The following is a 22,586-nucleotide window of genomic DNA, read 5'->3' as shown; positions in this document are numbered from 1 at the left end:
CTCTAAAGAAAAAGAAACTATCGTGGCTTGTAGCATAGACATACTCAGGAATTATGCACCACTGCACCTTTAACATTCTGTGGAACTTAATGACAACACACATGCGTACCTGAATAAGCAAAATTTTTGAAAATTTTACTTCAATATGGTCGGCATAATATCAACAAGTTTCAACTGACTGCACCGAGAGCGTAGTCCCTTTTAACAACATATGCATTTGTGGAGCTTATATTCGGACCAATGGTGGTGCTTTGAAGCATTATTTTCGCCAGGAATGGGCGATTATGCCACACGACAGGAGCCAATGGTCTTGCAGAATCTCGGCAGAGCGCACATTGACTTGAAAAAGCGCGACATTTAAACCGCAAGAAGATTTATTACAGGTGGAGTTTGAACGGTAATTGCAGAGGAAGTGTCAATCAGTCTGTTGGCACGCGCATGTTTTTGTGAAGCAGCAGGGAACGAGAGTGAGTATATATGCACGTGCACGCCTTGAGCGTACGTGCGTGTGTACTTACATATGCGTGTGCGCGCGTGTTTGTGTCTGCATATTTGATTCTGCGTGCGCACGAGCGCGTGTATGCGTATGCGAGCATACAGGCGTTTGTGTGTGGGCAAGCATGGACCTTTCTAAATAGAGTGTTTTAGTTGAGCGTGTTTACGCTCCGCTAAGCAGCTAAGCGGAGCGGAAGCGCGAATGCGCATACGCCATCCGCTTAGTTGTAAGCGGACTAACGGAGCGAGGAACACGGTTCGCATAAGGCCCGTTTATAGTCCGACGTTATCGGCGCGCGGGCGGGCGTCGTTCGCGGTCAGTCACGCTACGTCGGTTGCGCTGCGCCAGCCGAGATGCCATCCCCTCTATACTTCAACGCGCGCGCAGTCGGCTGCTATCTTCGGAGCATGCGCAGAACTTTCGCCAAGTCGCGCGCCGTCCGCAAAAGCCGTCTGCGGAGTTGTGCTGGCGCCTTTTTCTTCGCGCGCAATGCATTGTGGATCGACGCAGTCGGCGGCGCCGGCGTGCGAATGGAGCAGGAGCCAAATTTGCGCCGGGCCCGTCGGGGCCCGCTGGCAGCCGCCGGTTACGTCGGCGCTGCAGTGCGTCGGACTATACACCAGAACACCGTGAATTCAAAGGACGCCGCCATATTGATGAGCGCCGGTCGCGCCATCTATCCCAAGCGCCGCGAAATTGCAGGCCTGGGCTGCCACGCCGGGAGATGCGACCCGGCGCGAAAGCGAAACTTGGGCTTTTTAGCTGGGCGGAAGGCGTGTTTCGCGTTTTTTCTAACTTGTCATTTTCGCTGTCTGGGTTCAATCAAACTTCAAGACCTCATGCCAGTCCGCAATGGCCACACTGAGTGCTGTGCAGACTGCAGAAGCGAATACATCGGGTAAGTACGCTATTACGTTTGTACAAACCGCGCGCTATATGCTAGAACACGTGTGAGCTTTTTGGCACGTAACCTGTGAAGGAATTTACAGCACTGTGTTGGTGCCATATATTATTAAAGCACGCAGAACACTGTCATCTGCACTTTCAGTTTGGTCTTGTTTGTCATGGTCTCTACTGGGTTGGCCGCGTTTGGCAACCAACTGGCGAGGTCGTTTGACTGCCTGGTTAGCAGATGCCTGCCCTTTACCACCTGCACATTGAAAACAAAATAGATGTTATAGTAAGAAGGGCTGTAGTTCTTTCCCATGCCATCACTGTTGCGAAGATATAAAGTCCTCTCAAAATGAAATAGAAAATACACCAGGTCAATTGTATCGTGCAACCACTTAAGAGTACAACATTCAGAACAAAAGCCTACAGCACTCGAACAAGGAGCATATGATGCTAAACCTGCACTCATTGGAAAATGAGGTACTACAGTAGTTATAATGTTCAACTACACGTGCAGTCAAAGCCCGTATAACAGGGCGAGCATGACAGATGCAGGTGTTGTACAGTTGCACAAACCATGACAGGGCACGTAAAATTACCATCGCTACTTAAAGCTGTATCATCAGGACCCCTTTGGTACAAGACAACAACCGCACCTGCATTCCAAGAAATTAGCCCCACCAACTGCAGCTACCTGGTACCAGACCTGTTTCGCTTGTGCGAGGCCATCGGATTGTCGGCGCTCCCTTAGAAAAGAAAACAGTAAAAAAAAAAACTAGTGAGAACGATGAAAATTTTGTTACAAAATACAAGAATAATTAAGCACCTTATATTCCTCGCCATATGAACGGAAATATTTTGCGCTTTGCCCCGCATAACAGCCCGCACGCAGTTTAGAGCTCAGGAGGCTCAAATGAATTCGTTACGTATGACACCTGCAACACCAGCTCGTAAAGGTAGGTGCGCTGCAAGAACACCTTCGGCGACGAGTAGTCGTCATTTACGTTTTTGTGGACGCATGCTACGTGACGAGCAGACTTCGGTTTACTTTCATTAGCAATAACGCTCACCAGCAAGGCCTACAACTTGTCGTTCACGCTTAATGGTCATTCCGTGCACCAGCTGCAAGTATCGCCAACCACAAACTCAACTGTTCCGCTTAACCGTCGGGAGCTCTGCCTGAATGAAAACACGAAAAGGGTTGCCTTTTTGTTATAGCCAAGGCGAAGCACCGGCGCGGGATTCTGCTCTGTAGGCTTGTTGCCCAGAAAGAGCTCGGAGCAAACCTACGTGTTACACTTATTACGTTTGTAGGGCGCAAAGTTGAACGTGGCACCAAAATATACACAAATCGAATACTCACTCGTGCGTTTTCACTGGGTTAGTAGTTCTTCCTATTCACTGCAGCTATCCACCGGTGGCGCAGCTTGGCATTCTTCGTTGCGGATGGAAATCGGCGCAGGCTGAAAACACCGCACCGGCACGATTCCCTACGTGTGTTGTGCTCTTCGCAAACAGCGCTAAGCAACCTGCTCCTTTTCCGCTGGTTGTTTTGGCATCCAAACACGACGCAGTGATGCCCAGATGACTTCTTCTACTTTGGATCCGTGTGAACGGGCACATTTCCGCACTTTGGAGCCCTAGAGCTGGCGCTTGCCATGTCTACTGGTCTTCGGCGAACACACTTTGGCAGCCCAATACAAAATGGCGCCGGTCGACCGGGCAACCCGGGTGCGAGAGTATGCGTTAGGTTAGTCTGGGTGCGAGACTAGCGTGTTCTGGTCTATAGAAGGAGTTGTTTTCGCCAACGTAACGTAGCGTGCGCGAGCGCGCGCGTTACGTCGGACTATAAACGGCCCTTTAGAAGCTGCCTGAGCGGAGTGCGCCGCGCAGCGCTTTGGCTAGCGATGGCGTCAGAAAGAATTGGATTGGATGCAGAAAGCAAGCGCGCTGGCTATCACGTGGCGTTCCCCAAGACGGCACTTTATTTTTCATAGGATAAAATGGAACGGTAGCAAACTACAAACGCACGCCTAGATACTTCATGGAGAAATAAGTGATATATATACATGTGTACGTCTTACTTTATAAGAGTGACCAATAGGCGTACTCATTTTCTTTCATTAACCTGAATTTGTCCAGGGGGCGCTGCAAAAACTGAAGGTCCGCTCCGCTACGCTAAACGCATAACTAAAACGTGAAAATTGCCCGCCGCTACGCTGTGGCTTAGCGGGGCAGCTCGGACTTGGGCGTACCGTAAAGACGCTCAACTGAATCACTCTAATGTCCATGCGGGCGACCATGTACCCTATCTCTGTGTGTGTACGTCCGTGTGTGTGTCCGTGCGTGCGCGCGCGCATGCGTGTGTGTGTGTGTGTGTTTGTGCGTGCGTGCGTGCGTGCGTGAGCCAGCGAGCGAGGCTGTCTTTCGCCGCTCACACCTGCTCTCTGAGATGAATGGGATGTAGAGTTTATTGAAACCCGTATTGAAATCTACGAGGCAAGAACGAATGACACTGTATCTACAGCATTATCTTCTTCGGAAAGCGAAACCAACGCAAAAAAAAATAAACACCTGCGCCATCAATATCGCCGCCCCGGATTTCGTCACGATGGCACCGTCACCATCGGCAAGACTCCGTGAGGAGCTAGCGAGCTGTTCACTTTCGTTATCTTCCTTCCATCGGCGGCAGCGCATTGTCTCGATGCCAGCGACGTGCAAAATCTGCAACAACACTGCGTGTTGCTTTGCTTCTTCGACCAAGCAAGCTTTCTGCGGCACACGTTCGCTCCTATTTTGCTATATTGGCTTTATAAGATTAAACTGCTCGCCTCCGAAAAAACAGCACGAATAAAATAGAAAGCGGACTGGCCACCAGGATTATGCTCACGTAGCCATACTGTTGCTAACATCACAAAAGGCTAGTTGCGGTCAGGCTGACTTTATAGGCATTCCTTCTATGCGCCAGTTACGCTTTCCAAGAGCGTTTAATTGGAAAATAATTGTTCGCATAGCTCGTAAAGAACGATGTTTAATCAAAATCTATTCGCTAGGCTACATGATCTCGAGGACGGGCTCCAAGGTACTCATTTTCTTCAGCCACTTCATATCAATTATTGAAAATGTAATTAACGTACCTTCAATAATTACGCACGTACCCGCCCTAGTTGCTCAGTGGCTATGGTGTTGGGCTGCAGAGCACGAGGTCGCGGGATCGAATCCCGGCCACGGCGGCCGCATTTCGATGGGGGCGAAAACACCCGTGTACTTAGATTTAGGTGCACGTTAAAGAACCCCAGGTGGTCGAAATTTCCGGAGCCCTCCACTACGGCGTGCCTCATAATCAGAAAGTGGTTTTGGCACGTAAAACCCCCTAATTTATTTTTTTTTAAATTACGCACAGAACTTCGCAGCTGATTCCACATTTAAAGGTTGTCACTCTTAACACTCGCATGACAAAACGTTGTCATCAATATTTGTATTGGTTGAATGGTTTTATTTGGTGCAGGTAAAAGCAGCCGGCGTATTGATGGTGAATTAGGATTCTCATAAACTAATTGTGAAAGGTTGGACCCGTTATCTTGGCGCAAGTCAAGTTCGTGAACCTAAACGCGTGTGCCCAACGGTGCACTTCTGCTTTTACGACCGATTGCGCTACATTATACAAGAAGCACCTCAGCGCTACGGTACATCACACAAGGTGTGCGCGCTCCCGTTTAGATATTCTGAGCATTTGCGGCATCAGGCTCGCTTTCCTGGAATCATCAGGAATAAAAACAACTGCGTGGCGAAAAGCATTAGATATATTTTTAGTACGTTGTAACATATGGAGCAGGGCAGACATGTACACGGTCGTCCACTTCCAATTTGAACACGGCTCCGGGAGGCGGCGAGGCCGGCGCTCCACGGAGCGCCGCTCGTGGGCGCTGGGGTGAGAGTTTTAGCTTGAGCGTTTTTACGGCCAGCGGAGCGGAGCGGAGGAGCGCAGACGCCACTGCGCATGCGCACGTCGCTGGGCCGGCCAGCGTTTTTACGGAGCGCAGCTTACGCCCGCTGGGAAGCCCTCTCCAGCGGAGCGATAGGCAGCGCGCGAGCGTGCGTAAAAGCGCGCGGGCGTGTATGGGTATTCAAGATGGCAGCCGTCAACACAAGCGCCGGCGGTGCTGCGTTGTCGACGGCGACCGCAGCTCAGGCCCGTTTAGAAGTCAAGAAAGCCCGGAGATGTTTCACCGCTGAGGAAGACTTGTGCCTTTTGCGTGAGGTGGCAGCGACGAGACCGTTTGGGGATGACCATAAATGGATTGAAGTTGTGCGCATCGTGAACCACGCGGTGGGCCGCCAACTTACGCTGCGCGGAAAAAAAAAAAAAACCGCGTGGATTTGCTAATCGGATACTGGCGACAGCAGGACGCCAAGAACCTTAAAAGGTGAGTTTTATTTCTGCACAACTAAAACACCGGGCACATGATAGGCAGCCGTTAATTGACGTGCATGCTCTTTTCACATTAATCAGGTCTGGTACAGAAGAGCAATACGCGGAGAAAGAACAAATTCTTCAAGACCTCTCGGACTACGTGCGGACAATAAATTACGAGCCGAGGATAACCCCAAGAAGTGGGGGCATTATGAAGAGAAAACGGCCCGCAACAGCCGAGTGTTCAGCTTCCGTGTCCCTGACGGATCCACGGGAAGGTGCTATGTTGATGCAGGAAGCGACCGGCTGCAGCAGTAATCCGAGCGGGGCTGCCGACCGAAGTTGCGAAACTGAATCAAGGCATGGTAAGTATTACCATGTGTGCCTCTAACCTTGCATGTTGTAGCTTTTGATTTTCTCTGCTGCAATATAAAAGCGCTTATGAGTGGTAATTGTTGCGGGTATTCTATGCACTGTAAATAAGTCCGATGAGTCAGAGCAGTCGAGTGCCTCAGCCTGTCATATTGAAAGTCTTTAGAGCTCACTTCACTGATCATTGCTGTGAATGTTCTTATTGTTTTGTTGCTTTGGCTATTAGCCTCCAAACATAACCCGCGCAATAATTGGCAAATCAAACTGCATTGAATTTTTCAGCTCGCTTACTGTCGAGAATGGCTCGTAAATAAAACAGCACACACATCGAAATGCAATTGACGCGAAATGAGAGAAAGCTTATGCAGTCTTTCTAAACCGAGTCGATCACCGTCAGTGCCGCGCGGCCGGCCTCGGATGAGTGATAAAAAAAAAAAACATTTCTCGTAATGCAGCAGCAGGAATGAAAAGCCGCACTCACGTGTTGCTCCTTGCTGATGCAGCCGAGGTCGATTCCCTTTTTTATTTTTAGTCTCTATTGAAAGGCGCTGAGTTCAGCTGTGCACTTGATCAGTTAAATTGTGTTCATTAAAAAAAGCTATACCACTGGCTGCAAGGAAATTTTACCGATTATAGGTTATGTGTGAGCGCCCGCTAGATAGCTGTTCAAAAATTCGACCCATTGAACACACCTCATCACCTCATTTTGCATTAAAATTCTCCAAGCGTTACTGCGGCTGGAGCTCTTTTGCGGGAGTTCTTGATTGACATGAAGGAGATCTATTTGGTCATATGATCGATTTGCCTGATACCTTACTGTGAAGACGCGCCCGGGACGGGCTTGGCCTTGAACACTTAGGTCCGGGCCAGGCTTCAGCGTAGGACTTAAACCCGATAAAAAATTTAGTTCCGTGGGTTCCATCGAAGGGAACTTAGCATACTTAATAACTGAAAGTAAACCACAACGTCATGAGTTCGCAAAGCGAAGGGTGACGATTGCCAACCATAATAACGCTGATTTTAATGTGGGCTCACTTAATTGTGCAAATGCTGAGGTTTGTAAAAATTAACAGACGATATACATTACTTATCTGTGCACATGAAAAGCGGCTCCTAGGAAGGCTGCTACATTTTTGTGTCTACCTTTCTTTACACGTAAGAACCAGAATCCCCGGCTGCTCACCTGCTCCTCACTATGTACGAGCCGGATTCTCCAGAGACCTCGGCTGCTGGAGCTGCTGCTACTAGTGGCGACCGTTCTGAGCAACATGTGCACAGACAAGTGCATAGCCAGCACTCTGCAAATGTCAGTCCAGAGCAGCAACCCATCCCCGCCGGGGGAACACAGCCCCAGCCCACAAATGGAACGGACCAAGGAGGAGAGCGCCAGCCTGCAGCTAGGCGACAAGTTCTTCCCGTCACCACTAGAGGTAGTATTTGAAGGAATATTTTAACTGTGCAAAGACTAAGGATTCGCTGGGTTGAAACGCCGTTGTATGATAGTTTGATGTGCGGTTGTACCAGAACTTGACAAGTGTAGATCACCTTGGCAGGTGGCGGCCGAATTATTTATTGGTCGCAATGTACCACTGTACCAGGAGTTGTATGATGACTCCTATGCAGCGCTTCATTAATCTGTAATATACCATATAGTTAGTTACAATATAATTAGTGAGGATATAATTAATTATGTAGGCTAAATAGGCTATTAAATTGACTATCAAGGCTAATTATGTATTGCCAGGGCAGCTACAACCTAGCATGTCTTATGATGGTATCGCAGGATATTAAACACCATCCGTTAATTTTTTATTCAGTGCGCCATCGGCACGAAAATCTTTGTGTCGCTCAGATTGAACATATTCACTATACTTTTTTAGAAGTCACATTACTCTAACATACCGCCGATCGCCGAACGCGCGTTTGTCTTTTTCCTGCCCCATTGTGGTCTTGACATGAATTGTGGAGAAAAAAAAACGCAATCGTCATTGTTTTTCACACGGTCAAGAAATTTCTCTTTCCGCATGTACTTTGCAATCTGGTGTGTATAGGACCCCAAAAACCCACCGAAACAAATGATGTATTCATTGTTATTCTGCCAGTTAGTACACAGGCTACATTGCAAGAGGAACTCTGCTAGACGTACAAAACAAAAATGGCAGACAAGCAGAAACACAGGGGTTATAAACTGTTTACTGTCCTCGCAACAGTCCTTTTAATTTTTGATACAACGTATACATAATGTGGTACCCGTTCTGTATACAGAGTCCCGGTTACCCGCGAATGTTACATGTCAACTGACTACGTCTGGTAGAAACATTTGTGACTATTTTGCTCCAGTGGAGAAGCTCAACTGAATTTAAGGTTGATAAAAAACTGCTTTTCTGTTTTTGCAGGAACCCGAGGGTTACAGAGCATCGGCCTGCAGCTGTTAACTATGCGAGAAAAACATGACTACGAGTTACGCATAAAAGCGCATGAAATTGAGAAACAAAAAATTGAAAATGAAGTGCGGCGTCTCGCTCTAGAGGAGCGCAGATTGGACTTGGAGGAGAAAAAACATGAGCTTGAAGTGAGACGGTATGACAGAGAACATGAGAAACTGCTTGAGAAGGTAGAGATGATGTTAAGCGAACAGACTAAAGCGATTTTTGATTTCTTGAGCGCAAATCGCGCATGACATGAATAGCCAGAAAACTGTCCTGGAAAGGTGTTGTACATCTTGTGCTTCAATAAAACACATTTCAGAAAGATGTGTGAATGGCAAAACTACCGAGGAGTAAGGTAAGTTTCAAGATCTGGTGGATCGAGGCCGAAGTAGTGCGATACCTGGGCGCCATACAGACATGTATGACAGTTTGCCAAAAGCGCACTAGCTTTATAGATACGCGGCACGTTCTGGCGGTACAGCTTTTGATTTTTCTTAAAGTCAACAAAGGCAAACAGTCCTGCAATTTTTCCAAATCCCCACTCCACGGCTTGCCTTACACTGCTCATAGCTTTGTTGAACGCGCACTGTTCCGGTGTAATGGACACACCACCATATGGCTTCAGCAAAAGAGGTCGCAGTGGATAGGCGGGGTCTCCATAAATGCAGAAGTTACGCCCTTGAACGAGCCTTTCTAGCTTCGAATATACGTTGCTAATCCCGAAGTTACCTGAAAGTAGAAGGGAATTATAAATGATCAGCACCCGTTTTGAAACAGCTGGTATGGGAGGAGAAAACAATGTGCGACATCGCATTATTGCACTGAACACACTTCCTTGATTTCAAGTGTTCGTTATAACTCACCAGCGTCATGCTTGCTGCCCGGGTATGATCCATCCAATTGGCAAATGATTCCATTGGGGCACATTATGGATTGGTATTTCAAGGCATGAAACCGCTTGTGCCCACTAAAGTAAAGTTTCTGATTTCTTGTTGGCCGGCATATTGCCCTTGTTGTACCGTCGATGAACCCCCAACAGTTTGTCAGCGGGGCACCTTTTGCGTGAACGGCCTGAAAATTTTAAGTGACATTTTGAGTGTAAATTTGTAATTGCAAATTTTGACAACCTTGACATTGATTCTGGTGTAATTGCAACTCACCTGCGAGAATTTCTCCAGCGTGTCGAGATTGAGCCAGGAATGGTTATTTACATCGTCGAGCAAATGAAAAAACCGCTCGTCGATGTGGCGCTAAACTTCGTTCGTCAGTGATGACAACGTTGAACTGTGCCGCCCGAAAAGATCTTCAAGATCACACAGCCGGTTGGGATATGCCAGCCGTCGTAGGGTAATGCAGAGGGCTTTATCTCCGGGAACCGCAACCCTTTGCGCAGTTACGACTTTATCGGGTATGCGCAAGGCACGCTGAAGTCTGCCTATATGCTCCTTCTCGAAACGAAAATACGTCCTAAAGACGCCATCGTCCATAGCATCAATGTTCAAACGTCCGTGCACTGAAAGTGGCTCACGTCGTGTCTCTCCAAATACCTCCAGGCACAGCACATCTCCAATCTCGGTCCAGGTCAGTTGCGACAGCAGCAGCGGGTCCTGTAGTATGCTCTTCGGCATGATGCAAACAGCAGTAGCAGCCGACAATTCGCGAATGCGCGCGGAAACAGCTTACTTCTTTTGTTTCGACTTGACTTGGCCAGCTCTGGCGAACATATTCTGTTTAACAGACTGCTCTTTTTTACATCTAAAACGTAACACTTACCAAACAACTAACGAAAAACACACAACCTACCTTTACTAAACAGTTTCAGCGCATTATTAGCAGGTTTAATTGATATTCTTTTCACTCTAACTCGAATTGTGACCAATAGGTGGAGCAGCAGAGCAAGTGACTCTACTCCGCTCGAGAAGACGGGTGATCCGCCCGGCTAAAACTATTTTCTCGCGCGCCTCTCCGCTGGTGTAGCCGCTCGCCCGCTCCCCCCCGCTGGCCGTAAAAACGCTCAAGCTAAAACTCTCTACTCGCCGGCGCATTGGCCGCCACAAGCGTGGCCGCAGCCGTGTCGTCTGCTACAGCGCGCCCGCACTAGTGTGTGCTGGCTGCTGAGGCCACGCTGTGGCTGCCAGTGCGCGGCGCGTTAGTTACCCCGGCGCCCACGAGCGGTGCTCCGCAGAGCGCCGGCCTAAAACCCCTCAATCTCCCAAAGTAGCGCCATTCACTTCCCTCCTCCTCCGCTCGGCGAGGCCTCGACGGTGGCGCCGCCGGTGGTGGGCCTGCCGTAGCAGACGACGGCTAACACGCTACGGGAGGAAATCCGCGGAAAAGTTCGTTCGAGTCCTGCGGAGCAGTTTTAGAGCGCAGCTCTTTGGCGTCCGTTCCTGGGTTTCGCGTCGTCGTCGGCCTCGTAACCAGCTCCGCCCCCCTTTCATCCCCCCAGCGCTAGCAGCGACCGACTGATACCGCTGGATGCCGCTGACGCCGCTAGAGAGTCAAGATAACGTGACTGCATAGAACACCGTCGCCCCCCCCCCCCCCCCCCTGTTCCGCATCGGCGGCGTTGTCCCTGAAACCAACTCCGCAGCTGGGGTTGACTCACTATCGGCGTCAGCGGCATCAGTCAGTCGCTGCTATCTCTTCCCTCCTCCCTTTATCGTGTTGTCCGCTTGCTGCGCGCGCTTCTGCCCCCATCGTTTTCCGCTGGGTCTACACGCCGCCCCCCCCCCCGCCCTCTTCCTGCGAGTCTCGCTCCTCCTCCAATGCAACCCCTGTGCGGTGGCAATCAGAGAGCCAGATCGGTGGCGGCGGATATGTGCACCGCCCGAGCCGAAATTGCCGCTGCCGTTCGCCACTGCGAAATTATCTGCCAGTTCTTTCTGAAAAATAAAATAAAAAATTCTGTGATAGCGCATACATGTGTTGCTCGATTTCTTTGCCTCAATCTATCGAAAAGGTGAAACAGCTTATTTGCTGCGCTCAAATTTCGCGTTAGGAAGTAACGTAATCGTCGGTAATTTTTTTTCAATCTAGATCTTGCTTTGTCAGTCGGTAACTGGCCTTAAGAATGTCGTGTCGTATTTGCGGAAGAAATAGAGAAAAGCACCATTATTCAAGGCGTACTTAAGGCGTAAAGGGCGCGCACGTTGAAAGTTCGTGTTGCTGAAACACGACGCAAGCACGCGGTGTGCTCAGACACGCGAGTAATTACCAGAGTTTCAGGTTTTGACAGCGTGAAAGTAGGTGCACGTGGTTTCGTAGGTTAATTTACGTACCGGCAAGATGCTTTTGTTCGGCCGGCGCGTGAGAGATTCCGACTGTCTGCGGTCAGCAATGCCTGGCAGCAGGGCCGTTTCTGTTCCGCGCCTTTTAGATTTACGTAGCTCATGCACAGGTTGTGGTGGCCATGAGCAACGTTTTCACACATAGGCGGTATAGATAATTTGAACAACGCACCAGCATATAAAATCGTTATTTATTTATTACAGTGCAAATGGTTAGAATTTGATAGAAAAAAAAGAAGGAACTTGATGGGACAACTGGAAAGAGGTTCAGAAAATAATTATCCCCCTCCCCTCATTGGCACCAGCAACACTTTTGTTGAAGTGCTAATTTTATCTCTGTATACTACGTGCGTCTGTATTCTTTTGCGTTGTAAGTTTTCACAAGGAAGCATTGTTGCGTTAACTGGAACAGTCAAGGCACACAAGACAGAAAAAAAGTTGATTGTTGGGTTTTACATCCCAACACCACGATCTCATAAGGCACGCCATAATGGGGGCTCCGGATTAAATTTTTTCCAGCTGGGGTTCTTTAACGCGCCCCCAATGCACTGGACACGGGCCCGTTTTGACACGGGCGTCAAAAGAAGAGGTTGGAGGAGCCGTGGCCCTTACTTTACAAACCCGCGCGTTCTTTGCCACTTGCTCGAAGTCAGCCCGCCCGATCTTGTGAATCCACACTTTTCTTCGTTTTGCGTTGCGCCCGGCGGATGGTAAAGCAAAAAGCTTTTTGCCGTCACTGGGTCTGTTGTGGCAACCGTAGGCGCAGCAGCACGGCATCGCAATTAAGCACTCGGCCCTAACACATTGTATAAAACTACCGCGCTCCTTCAAACCGCCTGCCGTATTTTCGTCGCGCAGGCCCAAGAATGGGGGTCGCAGCGCGCTGGAAAGAAAAGATATACAAAAGCGCGGCGCCTGCTCTGCGCCGGAAAGAAAAAAAATATACAAAAGCGCGGGGCCTGCTTTCACGTGACACAGATTGGCCAATGGGGGGCGGAGGAGGCCGCGGCGACAGGAGGAGTGGAGGAGGAAGCTCCTGGGTGAGCGGGGTGGCGGAATGATCTAAGAATGGCGCTACTTTTGGAAAATTGAGGGGCTTTACGCCGCCCTCGCCGGCCGCCCGGAGCCGTGTTCAAATTGGAAGTGGATGACCGTGTACGTTAGAACTAAAAGTACTGAAGAATTGGGATTAGGGCTTTGCTGCATATATTGTCACGTAGTGGTGACGGCAGTCGCAGGGACGATGAGGACGGACAAAAGTTTCTCGAAAGAAGACTGTTTATTGGGCGGACTTGCACCCACAATGCCCTGAATTACGCGGCGACGGCGAGGCGACCAGCGTGCTCGGCGGTCGTCGAACAGAATGCCCGCCGTTGTCGTCTGCGCTCAATTTAAAGCGCGTCTTGGCGCGTCTCAACTGGGCGCGCCGTGCGTCGCATGGCGGCAGCGCGTCTTGCGTTGCGTGGCGTGGCGGCAGACTTGAAGAGAGAGCGAGCACTGCATAGATTCGCGGCATTACTCCCCCCTCAAAGAGGCATCGACCCGATGCATAAATAGAAATGATGCCACTAGCAACAAATAAAACGAACTGTGCGAAAATAAACACAGAGTGTAAAAATGCAGCGCCCATTAGCGCGTATAATAGGGCTTCAGGAGGACGACATGAACAACTTCTGGTCGTACGCGGCGTCGCTGGGATGCAGTCATGGCGTCAAGGATGACCTCATAATCCAGTTCACCTAGCCGACGAAGAACCTTGTATGGGCCGAAATAGCGGCTCAAAAGCTTGTCACGCAATCCACAGCGCCGAATGGGCGTCCACACCCAGACTTGGTCTCCTGGCTTGTATTCCGCGTTGCGTCTTCGTAGGTTGTAGCGTCTGGTGTCGGTTCGTTGCTGGTGTTTGATTCGTAATCGGGCAAGCCTTCAAGCTTCTTCTGCGCGTTGAATTTAGGTGGCGACATCGACGTTCTCTTCTTCTGTAACATTGGGCAGCATGGCGTCTAGCGTGGTCGTGGCCTCCCTTCCGTGGACGAGCCTAAAAGGCGTCATCTGGGTGGTCTCCTGCACTGCGGTGTTGTAGGCGAAGACGACGAATGGCAGGATGACGTCCCAGGTCTTGTGTTGGGCATAGACATACATGGCGAGCATATCGGCGATGGTTTTGTTTAGGCGCTCGGTCAGTCCGTTGGTCTGCGGATGGTATGCAGTTGTCCTCCGGTGGGTGGTTTGGCTGTAACGCAGGATGGCTTGCGTTAGTTCCGCCGTGAATGCTGTTCCTCTGTCCGTGATGAGTACATCGGGGGTGCAGTGTCGCAGAAGAATGCACTCCACGAAAAATTTGGCGACTTCTGCTGCTGTTCCGTTAGGTAGGGCTTTTGCCTCGGCGTAGCGAGTCAGGTAGTCGGCGGCTACGATGATCCACGTATTTCCAGACGTTGACTTTGGGAACGGGCCAAGCAAGTCCATGCCGATCTGCTGAAAGGGTCTTGCGGGGGGTTCAATGGGATTCAGGAATCCTGCTGGTCGGGTGGGGGGTGTCTTTCGTCGCTGACAATCTCGGCAGGTTTTCACATAATGTGCGACTTCGGCAGAAAGGCGGGGGCAGTAATACTTTTCTTTAATGCGGCGGAGAGTGCGAGTAAACCTGAGATGTCCCGCTGCCGGCTCGTCGTGGGAAGCCTGTAGAACTTCTTCGCGGAGACAAGCAGGTACACCAAGGAGGTAGGCTGTTTTGTTCGCTGCGAAGTTCTTCTTCATGACGACATCATTCTGTACACAGAAGGAAGAAAGTCCTCGCTTCAGTGAGGCAGGGGGCGAAGAAACGTTGCCTTCCAAGTACTCTATGAGGCATTTAAGTCAGGGTCCGAGCGTTGCTGCTGAGCAAAAGAGCTGGGGCTGATGGGTCCCAGGAAGGCGTCCTCATCGTCATCCGGTGGTGGCGCATCTACAGGGGCTCGTGAGAGGCAATCGGCGTCAGAGTGTTTGATTCCGGACTTGTAAACCACGGTGACGTCAAACTCCTGGCAAGCCAGCACAGCGCGTGGTTATCGCTGACCACCTTGAACGGTCGTCCGTACAGGTAGGGGCGGAATTTCGACGTAGCCCAGATGATGGCAAGGCACTCCCTCTCAGTCATGGAATAGTTAGCCTCGGCCTTGGAAAGGGAGCGGCTAGCGTATGCCATGACGTTCTACAGCCCATCGCTTTTTTGAACGAGGACGGCGCCTAGGCCCACACTGCTTGCGTCGGTATGCACATCAGTATCAGCGATTTCATCAAAGTGCGCGAGGATCGGTGAAGACTGTAAACGGCGCTGGAGTTCTTTGAAGGCTTCTGCTTGCGGCGCTTCCCATTTAAATGGCACGTTTGCCTTCGATAGTTGGGTCAGAGGCTCGGCGATGCGCGAGAAGTTTTTCACAAATCGCCGGTAATATGCGCACATGCAGTCCAAGGAATCTGCGCACAGCTTTCTTATCGGCCGGCGGTGGGAACTGTTCAATAGCGGCTGTTTTCTGCGGGTCTGGGCGTACTCCCTCTCTGCTAACGATGTGGCCAAGAAACAGCAGCTCTGCATAAACAAAGTGGCACTTATCGGCTTTCAAGGTTAAGCTAGACGACTTGATAGCATCGAGCCCTGCCTGAAGTCTTTTGAGGTGTTCTTGAAAGTTCGAGGCGAAGACAACGTCGCCATCTAAATATACCAGACAAATTTGCTACTTTAGGCCTGCGAGCACTGTATCCATCACCCGCTGAAACGTCGCTGGTGCGGAACAGAGACCACATGGCATCACCTTTAACTCAAAGAGCCCATCAGGAGTGATGAATGCTGTCTTCTCGTGATCTCTTTCGTCGACCTCAATCTGCCAGTAGCCGGTCTTCAGGTCCATCGATGAGAAATACTTGGCGTTGCAAAGCCGGTCCAGTGTGCCGTCGATGCGGGGGAGGGGGTAGACGTCCTTCTTTGTTATGTTGTTTAAGCGGCGGTAATCAACGCAGAATCGAAGTGCGCCGTCTTTCTTTCGCACTAGAACAACCGGTGCAGCCTATGGGCTGTTTGATGGCTGGATGACGTCGTCGCGAAGCATTTCTTCCACTTGGTTCCGGATGGCTTGTCGTTCTCGCGGCGACACACGGTAGGGGCTTTGACGTAGAGGTCGGGCGTGCTGGTCGGCTATGATGCGATGCTTGACAATTGGCGTTTGTCGCACCTTTGGCGATGACGAAAAACACTGGCTGTAACTTTGAAGCAGATTGCGGATCTGGTCTTGTCGGTTCCGGGACAGGCCTGGGTTGATGTCGAAAGTGGGCGAGTTCTCATGGTCAGACGAATCTTCTGCGTATGGGTCGGAGAGGGCGAAGGAATCCCGTACGTCGGATATTTCGTCGAAGAAAGCAATCGCCGTTCCTTTGTTAATGTGCCGGTATTCTTCGCTGAAGTTAGTCAGCAGTACTTCGGTCTGGCCGTTGCGGAAATGCGCGATGCCTCTTGCGATACCGATTCCTCGGTCGAGAAGCAACTGCCTGTTCCCCTCGATTATGCCTTCAGAGTTAATGGCTTTCATGGCACCTACGGTCACGATAACGCTTAAACGGGGTGGGATGCTGACTTCTTCTTTCAGGATGCTCAGGGCACAGTGATTTCCCAGAGTTCTCATCGAAGGGATGGTCTGGTTCGTCGAAAGTGTAATCAGCTTGGATCACAGGTCGATGATCGCCTGATGCTCACTAAGGAAATCCAAGCCCTAGATCACTTCGCGGGAGCATTGCGGTAGCACAACAAAGGTCGCAGGACAGGTGTGTCCTTTGACAGTCACTCGCGCTGTGCATCGTCCTGATGGCGTAATGAGGTGGCCACCTGCGGTGCGAATTTGTGGGCCATCCCAAGCGGTCGCGACTTTCCTCAGCTGCGCAGCGAATGTTCCATTCATCACTGAGGAATCGGCTCCTGTGTCAACTAGAGCAGTGACTTTCCTACCGTCGATAGCCACTTCTAAGTCGGATGTCTTGGCTCCTGCATTGCACGTCGCCCTCGGCGTCGATCACCGAAGCGTTTCTGGATGGAGGCGTCGTTTCGAAGGCAGTTCGCGTCGTGGTCGGGGTTGTCATTTTCTGCGGCGTCGGTGCAGCGAGTGTGGCTTCTTCATGCTGCGTAGCGGGTGTAGCGTCTTCATAGAGCGTTGTCGGTGGAGGATCTTCGGCGTTTCGTTCGTGAGCAACCTCACCTCCAGAGGTTGCCGTCTTTAGTTTCCCCTACGGGGGCTCGGAGACCTTCCCCGTACCGCGACTGCGTAGCTGCGGCGTGGCGACGCAAAGCACGACGTTGACCGTGATGGTGAGCGTGAAAGGCGGTTCGGCGTGTACTTCTCTCGACGCAGGTACTCGTCGACTTCCTGCGGATGTTGGCCGAAGCGTGGTCGTGGGACGTCAACGGCAAATCCTCGAAGACAGATACGTCGGTACGGGCAGTGACGAAGAATACGGCCGGCCTCACCGCAATGGAAGCACAACGGCCGGTTCTCGGAAGTCCTCCAGGCGTTGCATTTCCTGGGGCTTGAGCGTTGCTCGTAGGCTGGGCGGGCGGGGGCAGGGAGGCGGTGTCCGGGAACAAGTTGTTCATGTCGGAAAGGATGTAGTGGTTGTCGTTGGGGCTGAGGAGTGCGTACTACAGCGGCGTACGTCATGGCCTGGGGTTCTGTGGCCGTCGGGGTGCCAAGTGCCTGTTGCACTTCTTCCCGTACCACATCCATGAGAGTTGCTGCTTGCGGCTGTGCGGAAGATGGCAATAATCGGCGTAGCTCCTCGCGAACCATTCCGCGGATCACTTGCCGCAAGTTGTCGCTGGTGGTGGTCGTCGTGTCCGGACGGATTGCACAGAGGGCGGGCGGTTGTACTGCCGAGCCCGGACGTCGAGGGTCTTCTCAATCGTGCTGGCTTCTTGCATGAACTCCTCGACTGTTTTTGGCGGCTGGCGGACGAGGCTGCACAAAGAGTTGTTCTTTTACGCCGCGCATTAAAAACTTAACTTTCTTTTCCTCGGTCATCTCGAGGTCGGCACGGCTAAATAGGCGCTTCATTTCTTTGACGCAACACGGATGGGCTCATTTGGCAGCTGGATCCTGGACTCAAGGAGTCGTTCGGCTCTTTCTTTCCTCATGACACTGCTGAATACCTTCAATAGCTCCCTCTTGAATAGTTCGTGAACCTAAACGCATGTACCCAACGGTGCACTTCTGCTTTTACGACCGATTCCGCTACTATATACAAGAAGCACCTCAGCGCTACGGTACATCACTCAAGGTGTGCGCGCTCCCGTTTAGATATTCTGAGCATTTGCGGCATCAGGCTCGCTTTCCTGGAATCATCAGGAATAAAAACTGCGTGGCGAAAAGCATTAGATATATCTTTAGTACGTTGTAACATATGGAGCAGGGCAGACATGTACGATAGAACTAAAAGTACTGAAGAATTAGAATTAGGGTTTTGCTGCATATATTTTGGCTTTCTAATGTTAAGACATAAAGTAGAAAAGACTGTGATAGTATGACAATTAACGCTGACATACGTAAAGTCACGTGAAATATGAGCTCCGACACAGTGCCTGTGGCGCAATTGACCCCTGAAATACAGGGCTATATTGACAAGTGAAATACTGGTTCACTAAATACCAGTATTCGGAAAATGTGTAGCTCTTGCGCTGTTGGTACGTCGGCGCCGCTGTGCGGTCTCGGGCGCCCTTTTTACGAGCACTATGGTCAGCTAATATTTAAAGCAACTGTACACTGTGTTTTTATTAGATGAGCTTTCTTTAGCGTGCAACCACTGTTCCAATGTTATCAATTAGCTCAAGACGCGCCTACATATATTGCTAATATCCAGAATGTCATCACGGACTCAATATCTAAAGAGCGTTATCTTATCAGATGGCGCGCGTGAAGCAAATACTGGCTCAAATTCTCACTCACATATGCGGACCCGAGATCGCGCTGCAATGTACGAGCGCTCCAATCTGATGAACCGATGCCTTGATCCCTAGATCAGATTCAGAGGAAGCACTACTTTGCGCGTAGCCATCGTTGTGCTTTGAGTGTTATTTTCTTTTCCAGTGCAAGCTGTCCTTATAATGAGTTATTTTCGTGACTCAATCTTTTGGAACTGCCTCGTTCTTCACCTCTATACAACCTGATAGTATAGGCGTGCTGCATCTTCATTGAGTGAATACTGGGAAATGGACTAGGACTTTTGTTGGGTTTGCATTTACACATTTAACGCAACAACGTATTTTTGATATCTTACTTTTCAGTTCAGGAGCCTATAAAAGACAGCAACCTTATATTAACAGGAGGTGTTAATAATAGAAAAAATTAAGGTAAAGAAGTTCACCTTATGGTAAAGAAGTTCAATAAAGATATCCTTGCGATAATTAAAAGGCTATCCGCTTGACAATGTTTCATCAGAGTTCCCCCCTTTCAAGCTGATACCGACTTGAAGGTGGTTCATATCGTGGTCCTTTGATATATGTCCGACCGTCAGAGTTTTATTCCGAATGTTTCGTTTCAGGAAGGCGTGTTACCCTCCTGCCATTCACTCCCGTTCGCAAACGCACACAAAACGAAAGTTCTGCGCAACGAGCATCGTTAGTCGAAACCCACGATCTACCGTATCTCACTTGGCCTATATTACTGTGATTTAGGCTTAGATAAGAAACGTATATTTTAAATCGACGCATCACGAATCCCAGTTGCGACCAGCCCAGCTAGGTTCCTTAATTTGGTACTTAGTCCCAAGATAGATCAGGCAGGGCAACGACAAAGGAAAACGCAACATCACAGAGGGAAGGACAAAGAATTGAAGAGGAAAGGCAGGGAGGTTAACCATGGACGTGCCAGTCTGGCTATTCTACAGAAAGGGAAGGAAAAAAAATTGAATGGTAATTCAGCAGTAAATGCGAGAGAAATGCAGTAGGCGTTACGGCACACCTCTGTGAGGTCCCGGATCCATGATTGATACCGCGTTCACTACATTGCAAAGCGCTGTTCTGGAGCTCAATCGACACCCATCTTGCCCTTCGAGGAGCGAAATGTAACCGACGGGGTGCAAACCAACATGACACACACACACACACACACACACACACACACACACACACACACACACACACACACACACACACACACACATATATATATATATATATATATATATATATATATATATATATATATATATATATATATATATATATATATATATATATGTATATGTATATATATATATATATATATATATATATATATATATATATATATATATATATATATACGCATTCAAATATATATAACCGTACGCATTCAAAGTCAGAAACATAAAGAAAATGAAGGTGAGAAGAAGAATGAAGAACTAGCGACAGTGAACAGTGCACAACACACAGTGCAGGTGCTTTCAAGTAGCGCAGTTCGTCTTTTGTGCCCTTGTACATCGACAAACGCTCAGCCCAAGTTCCCAGGATATTTGTCTCCGAGAGTGGCGTGCCGTCGAAGCGGATAATGGTAGCTCACGGAGCAGAGCACTGATTGTAAAAATGGCAGAGAAGGTGTCTCGCCGCCCACCCGAAATTTCCCGCCGCGCTGCTGGCCATTCCTAGAAAATTGTACGTGCGACGCCCAACCATTTGCAGCACAGCAACATTGTTTTGCAATAGGATAGTCTGGGTGTGAGAGAGGGTGGTTATGAAGATGAAGACACGCTATGTCCTGCCGTAAATTAGAAATGAATGAATGAATGAATGAATGAATTAATTGAGAGAAAGGAGGAGCAAACACCGGTGGAAGCATGTCTCAGCACATTCTGAAAAGAGCGGGAGACAAAAAGAGGGAAAGGTGGAGGCCGAGTGGCAAGGGAAGTCGCAGTTTAGGGTCAAGAGAATTAAGCGAGAGTTCGTGAAATCGGTTGAATTCTAGTTCAAATGCGTGACGTGGCGAGTAAGTGATTGCAGACACCGCCCAGCATGGATTCTTCAGACTGGAATAGGCGCCCACCGTTCTTAGTAATAAATGTCTCCGTGACTTTCAATATTGGCAATTACTTATTCATCGGCCATACCTCGTCGCGTATTCCTTAGTGGCAGGCTCTGTGGATTAGAAATGCGCTGTTGCAACAACTTATGACCATACCATGACTCTTGCAGTTACACTGGTCATACTCATGGCTCTTGCAATTGCGGGAATACTATAAACATGGCTTTGCTGCCCAAGTTAGAGAGCATACAGCTTATAATAGAGTTTTTCGCCTTACATAAGCTCTACGCAAGCACCTGTGCGGCATGTTACGGTGCTCGTTCCTTTTAAACGTAACTTAATGTACACGAACGCAAACATAGGAACGCGTTAGAAGACAGTGTGCCGCCTTCGGCCTCTTGCCAAACATATCCAACATAATCATGCTGTCGTTTCTACGCAAGGAGGTTATATACTTAGACTTCTCTATTGACCGTACCAGGCGCCGCCCAGGGGATCGAGTGAAGTCGCTGGCGGCCGCATTGCTTGATGGAAAAGAATTATCGCCCATGCAATCCATACAGATGGTTAACAAGTGCAGCTGAAAAGTGTGACCCGGTGTTAATACTGGTTTAATCGCGACGGATCACTAAACGACAGCTTGGTAGGCTGCCTGATCCTTGGTGCGCAGTTGCTGCTCGCACTCGGCTAAACAAGCCTGCTTTTGTGCCCGGACTGCACAATCGGCATGGCGTAGACGAGCTCGTTCTCGGTTCTGCTCACGGCGTTGCTGATCGAAAGCTGCCTACGCATAAGGAGTACTTATGACGCCTGGCTTAACCTTTTCGGAACCGGAGGAAGAATTGCTGAGCGGGCGCTCGGCTGCGATGAAGAGCTACGACATCACTGCTAGCGCAGCTAATCCAACACCACTTAGATAGCACAAATCCATCTCACTCCGATTGATGACGTCATGTTCCCAGGCCTGACTGCCATAGAATCTAAGGGGATGTTTTCAAGTAGACAAAAGGGATGTTGACGGCACCACTTTGATCACGGCAGCCTTGTGAATGAAAATTTCGGGCCAGGTAGCGTGACGTCATGGATCGGAGTAAACAGGCCTTGTGCTATCTAGGTGGTGTTGGCTAATGGCGCACCTCTCTTTCTCAGTCTTCTCTTGTTGCGCATGCGCATGGGGTTGCGCCAGGGAGGTTTTCGGCGTACAGGCGACCGATGGATGGACGGACCAATCGTCTAGCCATGTACAGCTTCTCTGTGAGAGCCCGCGCCTCCAGCATAGGTGGCTGCGGTTTACGCATGGCGCTCCATGCGTTTGCGGTTCCACGATGAAAAATAAAATTTAACTGCTTTAAGAAGTATATCAGTCCACGGATGTGTGACACTGAAGTAAAAAAAGAGAAAATATTCCTGCGTCGATTGATTGCCCCAGACTTTGAGAACGCTTTCGGCAAGCTGTTTCGTCAATCGCACTTCCCCACTTTATTAAATTATGAACCGACTCTCAATACAAACTAAGCTTGTGCGATGAGTGCTTAATGAACATTCAGCTCTGTTTACATACTAATTGACGTGAAAGATTATCAGACACCTTGCATCAAGACTGGGTACACTTCTCGTCCGGCACTGTTTGTTTAAATGGTGCCATCACTATTTCGAATCCCGGCCACGGCGGCCACA

At 49.6% G+C, this 22,586-nt stretch overlaps 1 protein-coding gene and 1 pseudogene across 1 annotated transcript; one reads left to right on the top strand and one right to left on the bottom strand.

Moving 5' to 3' along the window:
* Positions 1-5,757: 5,757 nt before the first annotated feature.
* LOC135912323 (uncharacterized) lies at positions 5,758-8,853 on the top strand. Its single transcript, XM_065444733.2, has 4 exons — positions 5,758-5,814; positions 5,901-6,166; positions 7,334-7,603; positions 8,570-8,853. The coding sequence occupies exons 2-4, from the start codon at positions 6,013-6,015 to the stop codon at positions 8,851-8,853; spliced, it is 708 nt and encodes a 235-aa protein (XP_065300805.1). The 5' UTR covers positions 5,758-5,814; positions 5,901-6,012.
* An 89-nt stretch (positions 8,854-8,942) lies between these two features.
* Positions 8,943-10,359, bottom strand: LOC139059789 (putative nuclease HARBI1; annotated as a pseudogene).
* Positions 10,360-22,586: the final 12,227 nt, after the last annotated feature.

The sequence above is a fragment of the Dermacentor albipictus genome, chromosome 1 (assembly GCF_038994185.2).
Source record: "Dermacentor albipictus isolate Rhodes 1998 colony chromosome 1, USDA_Dalb.pri_finalv2, whole genome shotgun sequence".
In the NCBI taxonomy this organism is placed as follows: domain Eukaryota; kingdom Metazoa; phylum Arthropoda; class Arachnida; order Ixodida; family Ixodidae; genus Dermacentor; species Dermacentor albipictus.
The sequence above is the reverse complement of the archived record's forward strand: the minus strand, read 5'-3'. Positions and strand labels throughout refer to the sequence as shown.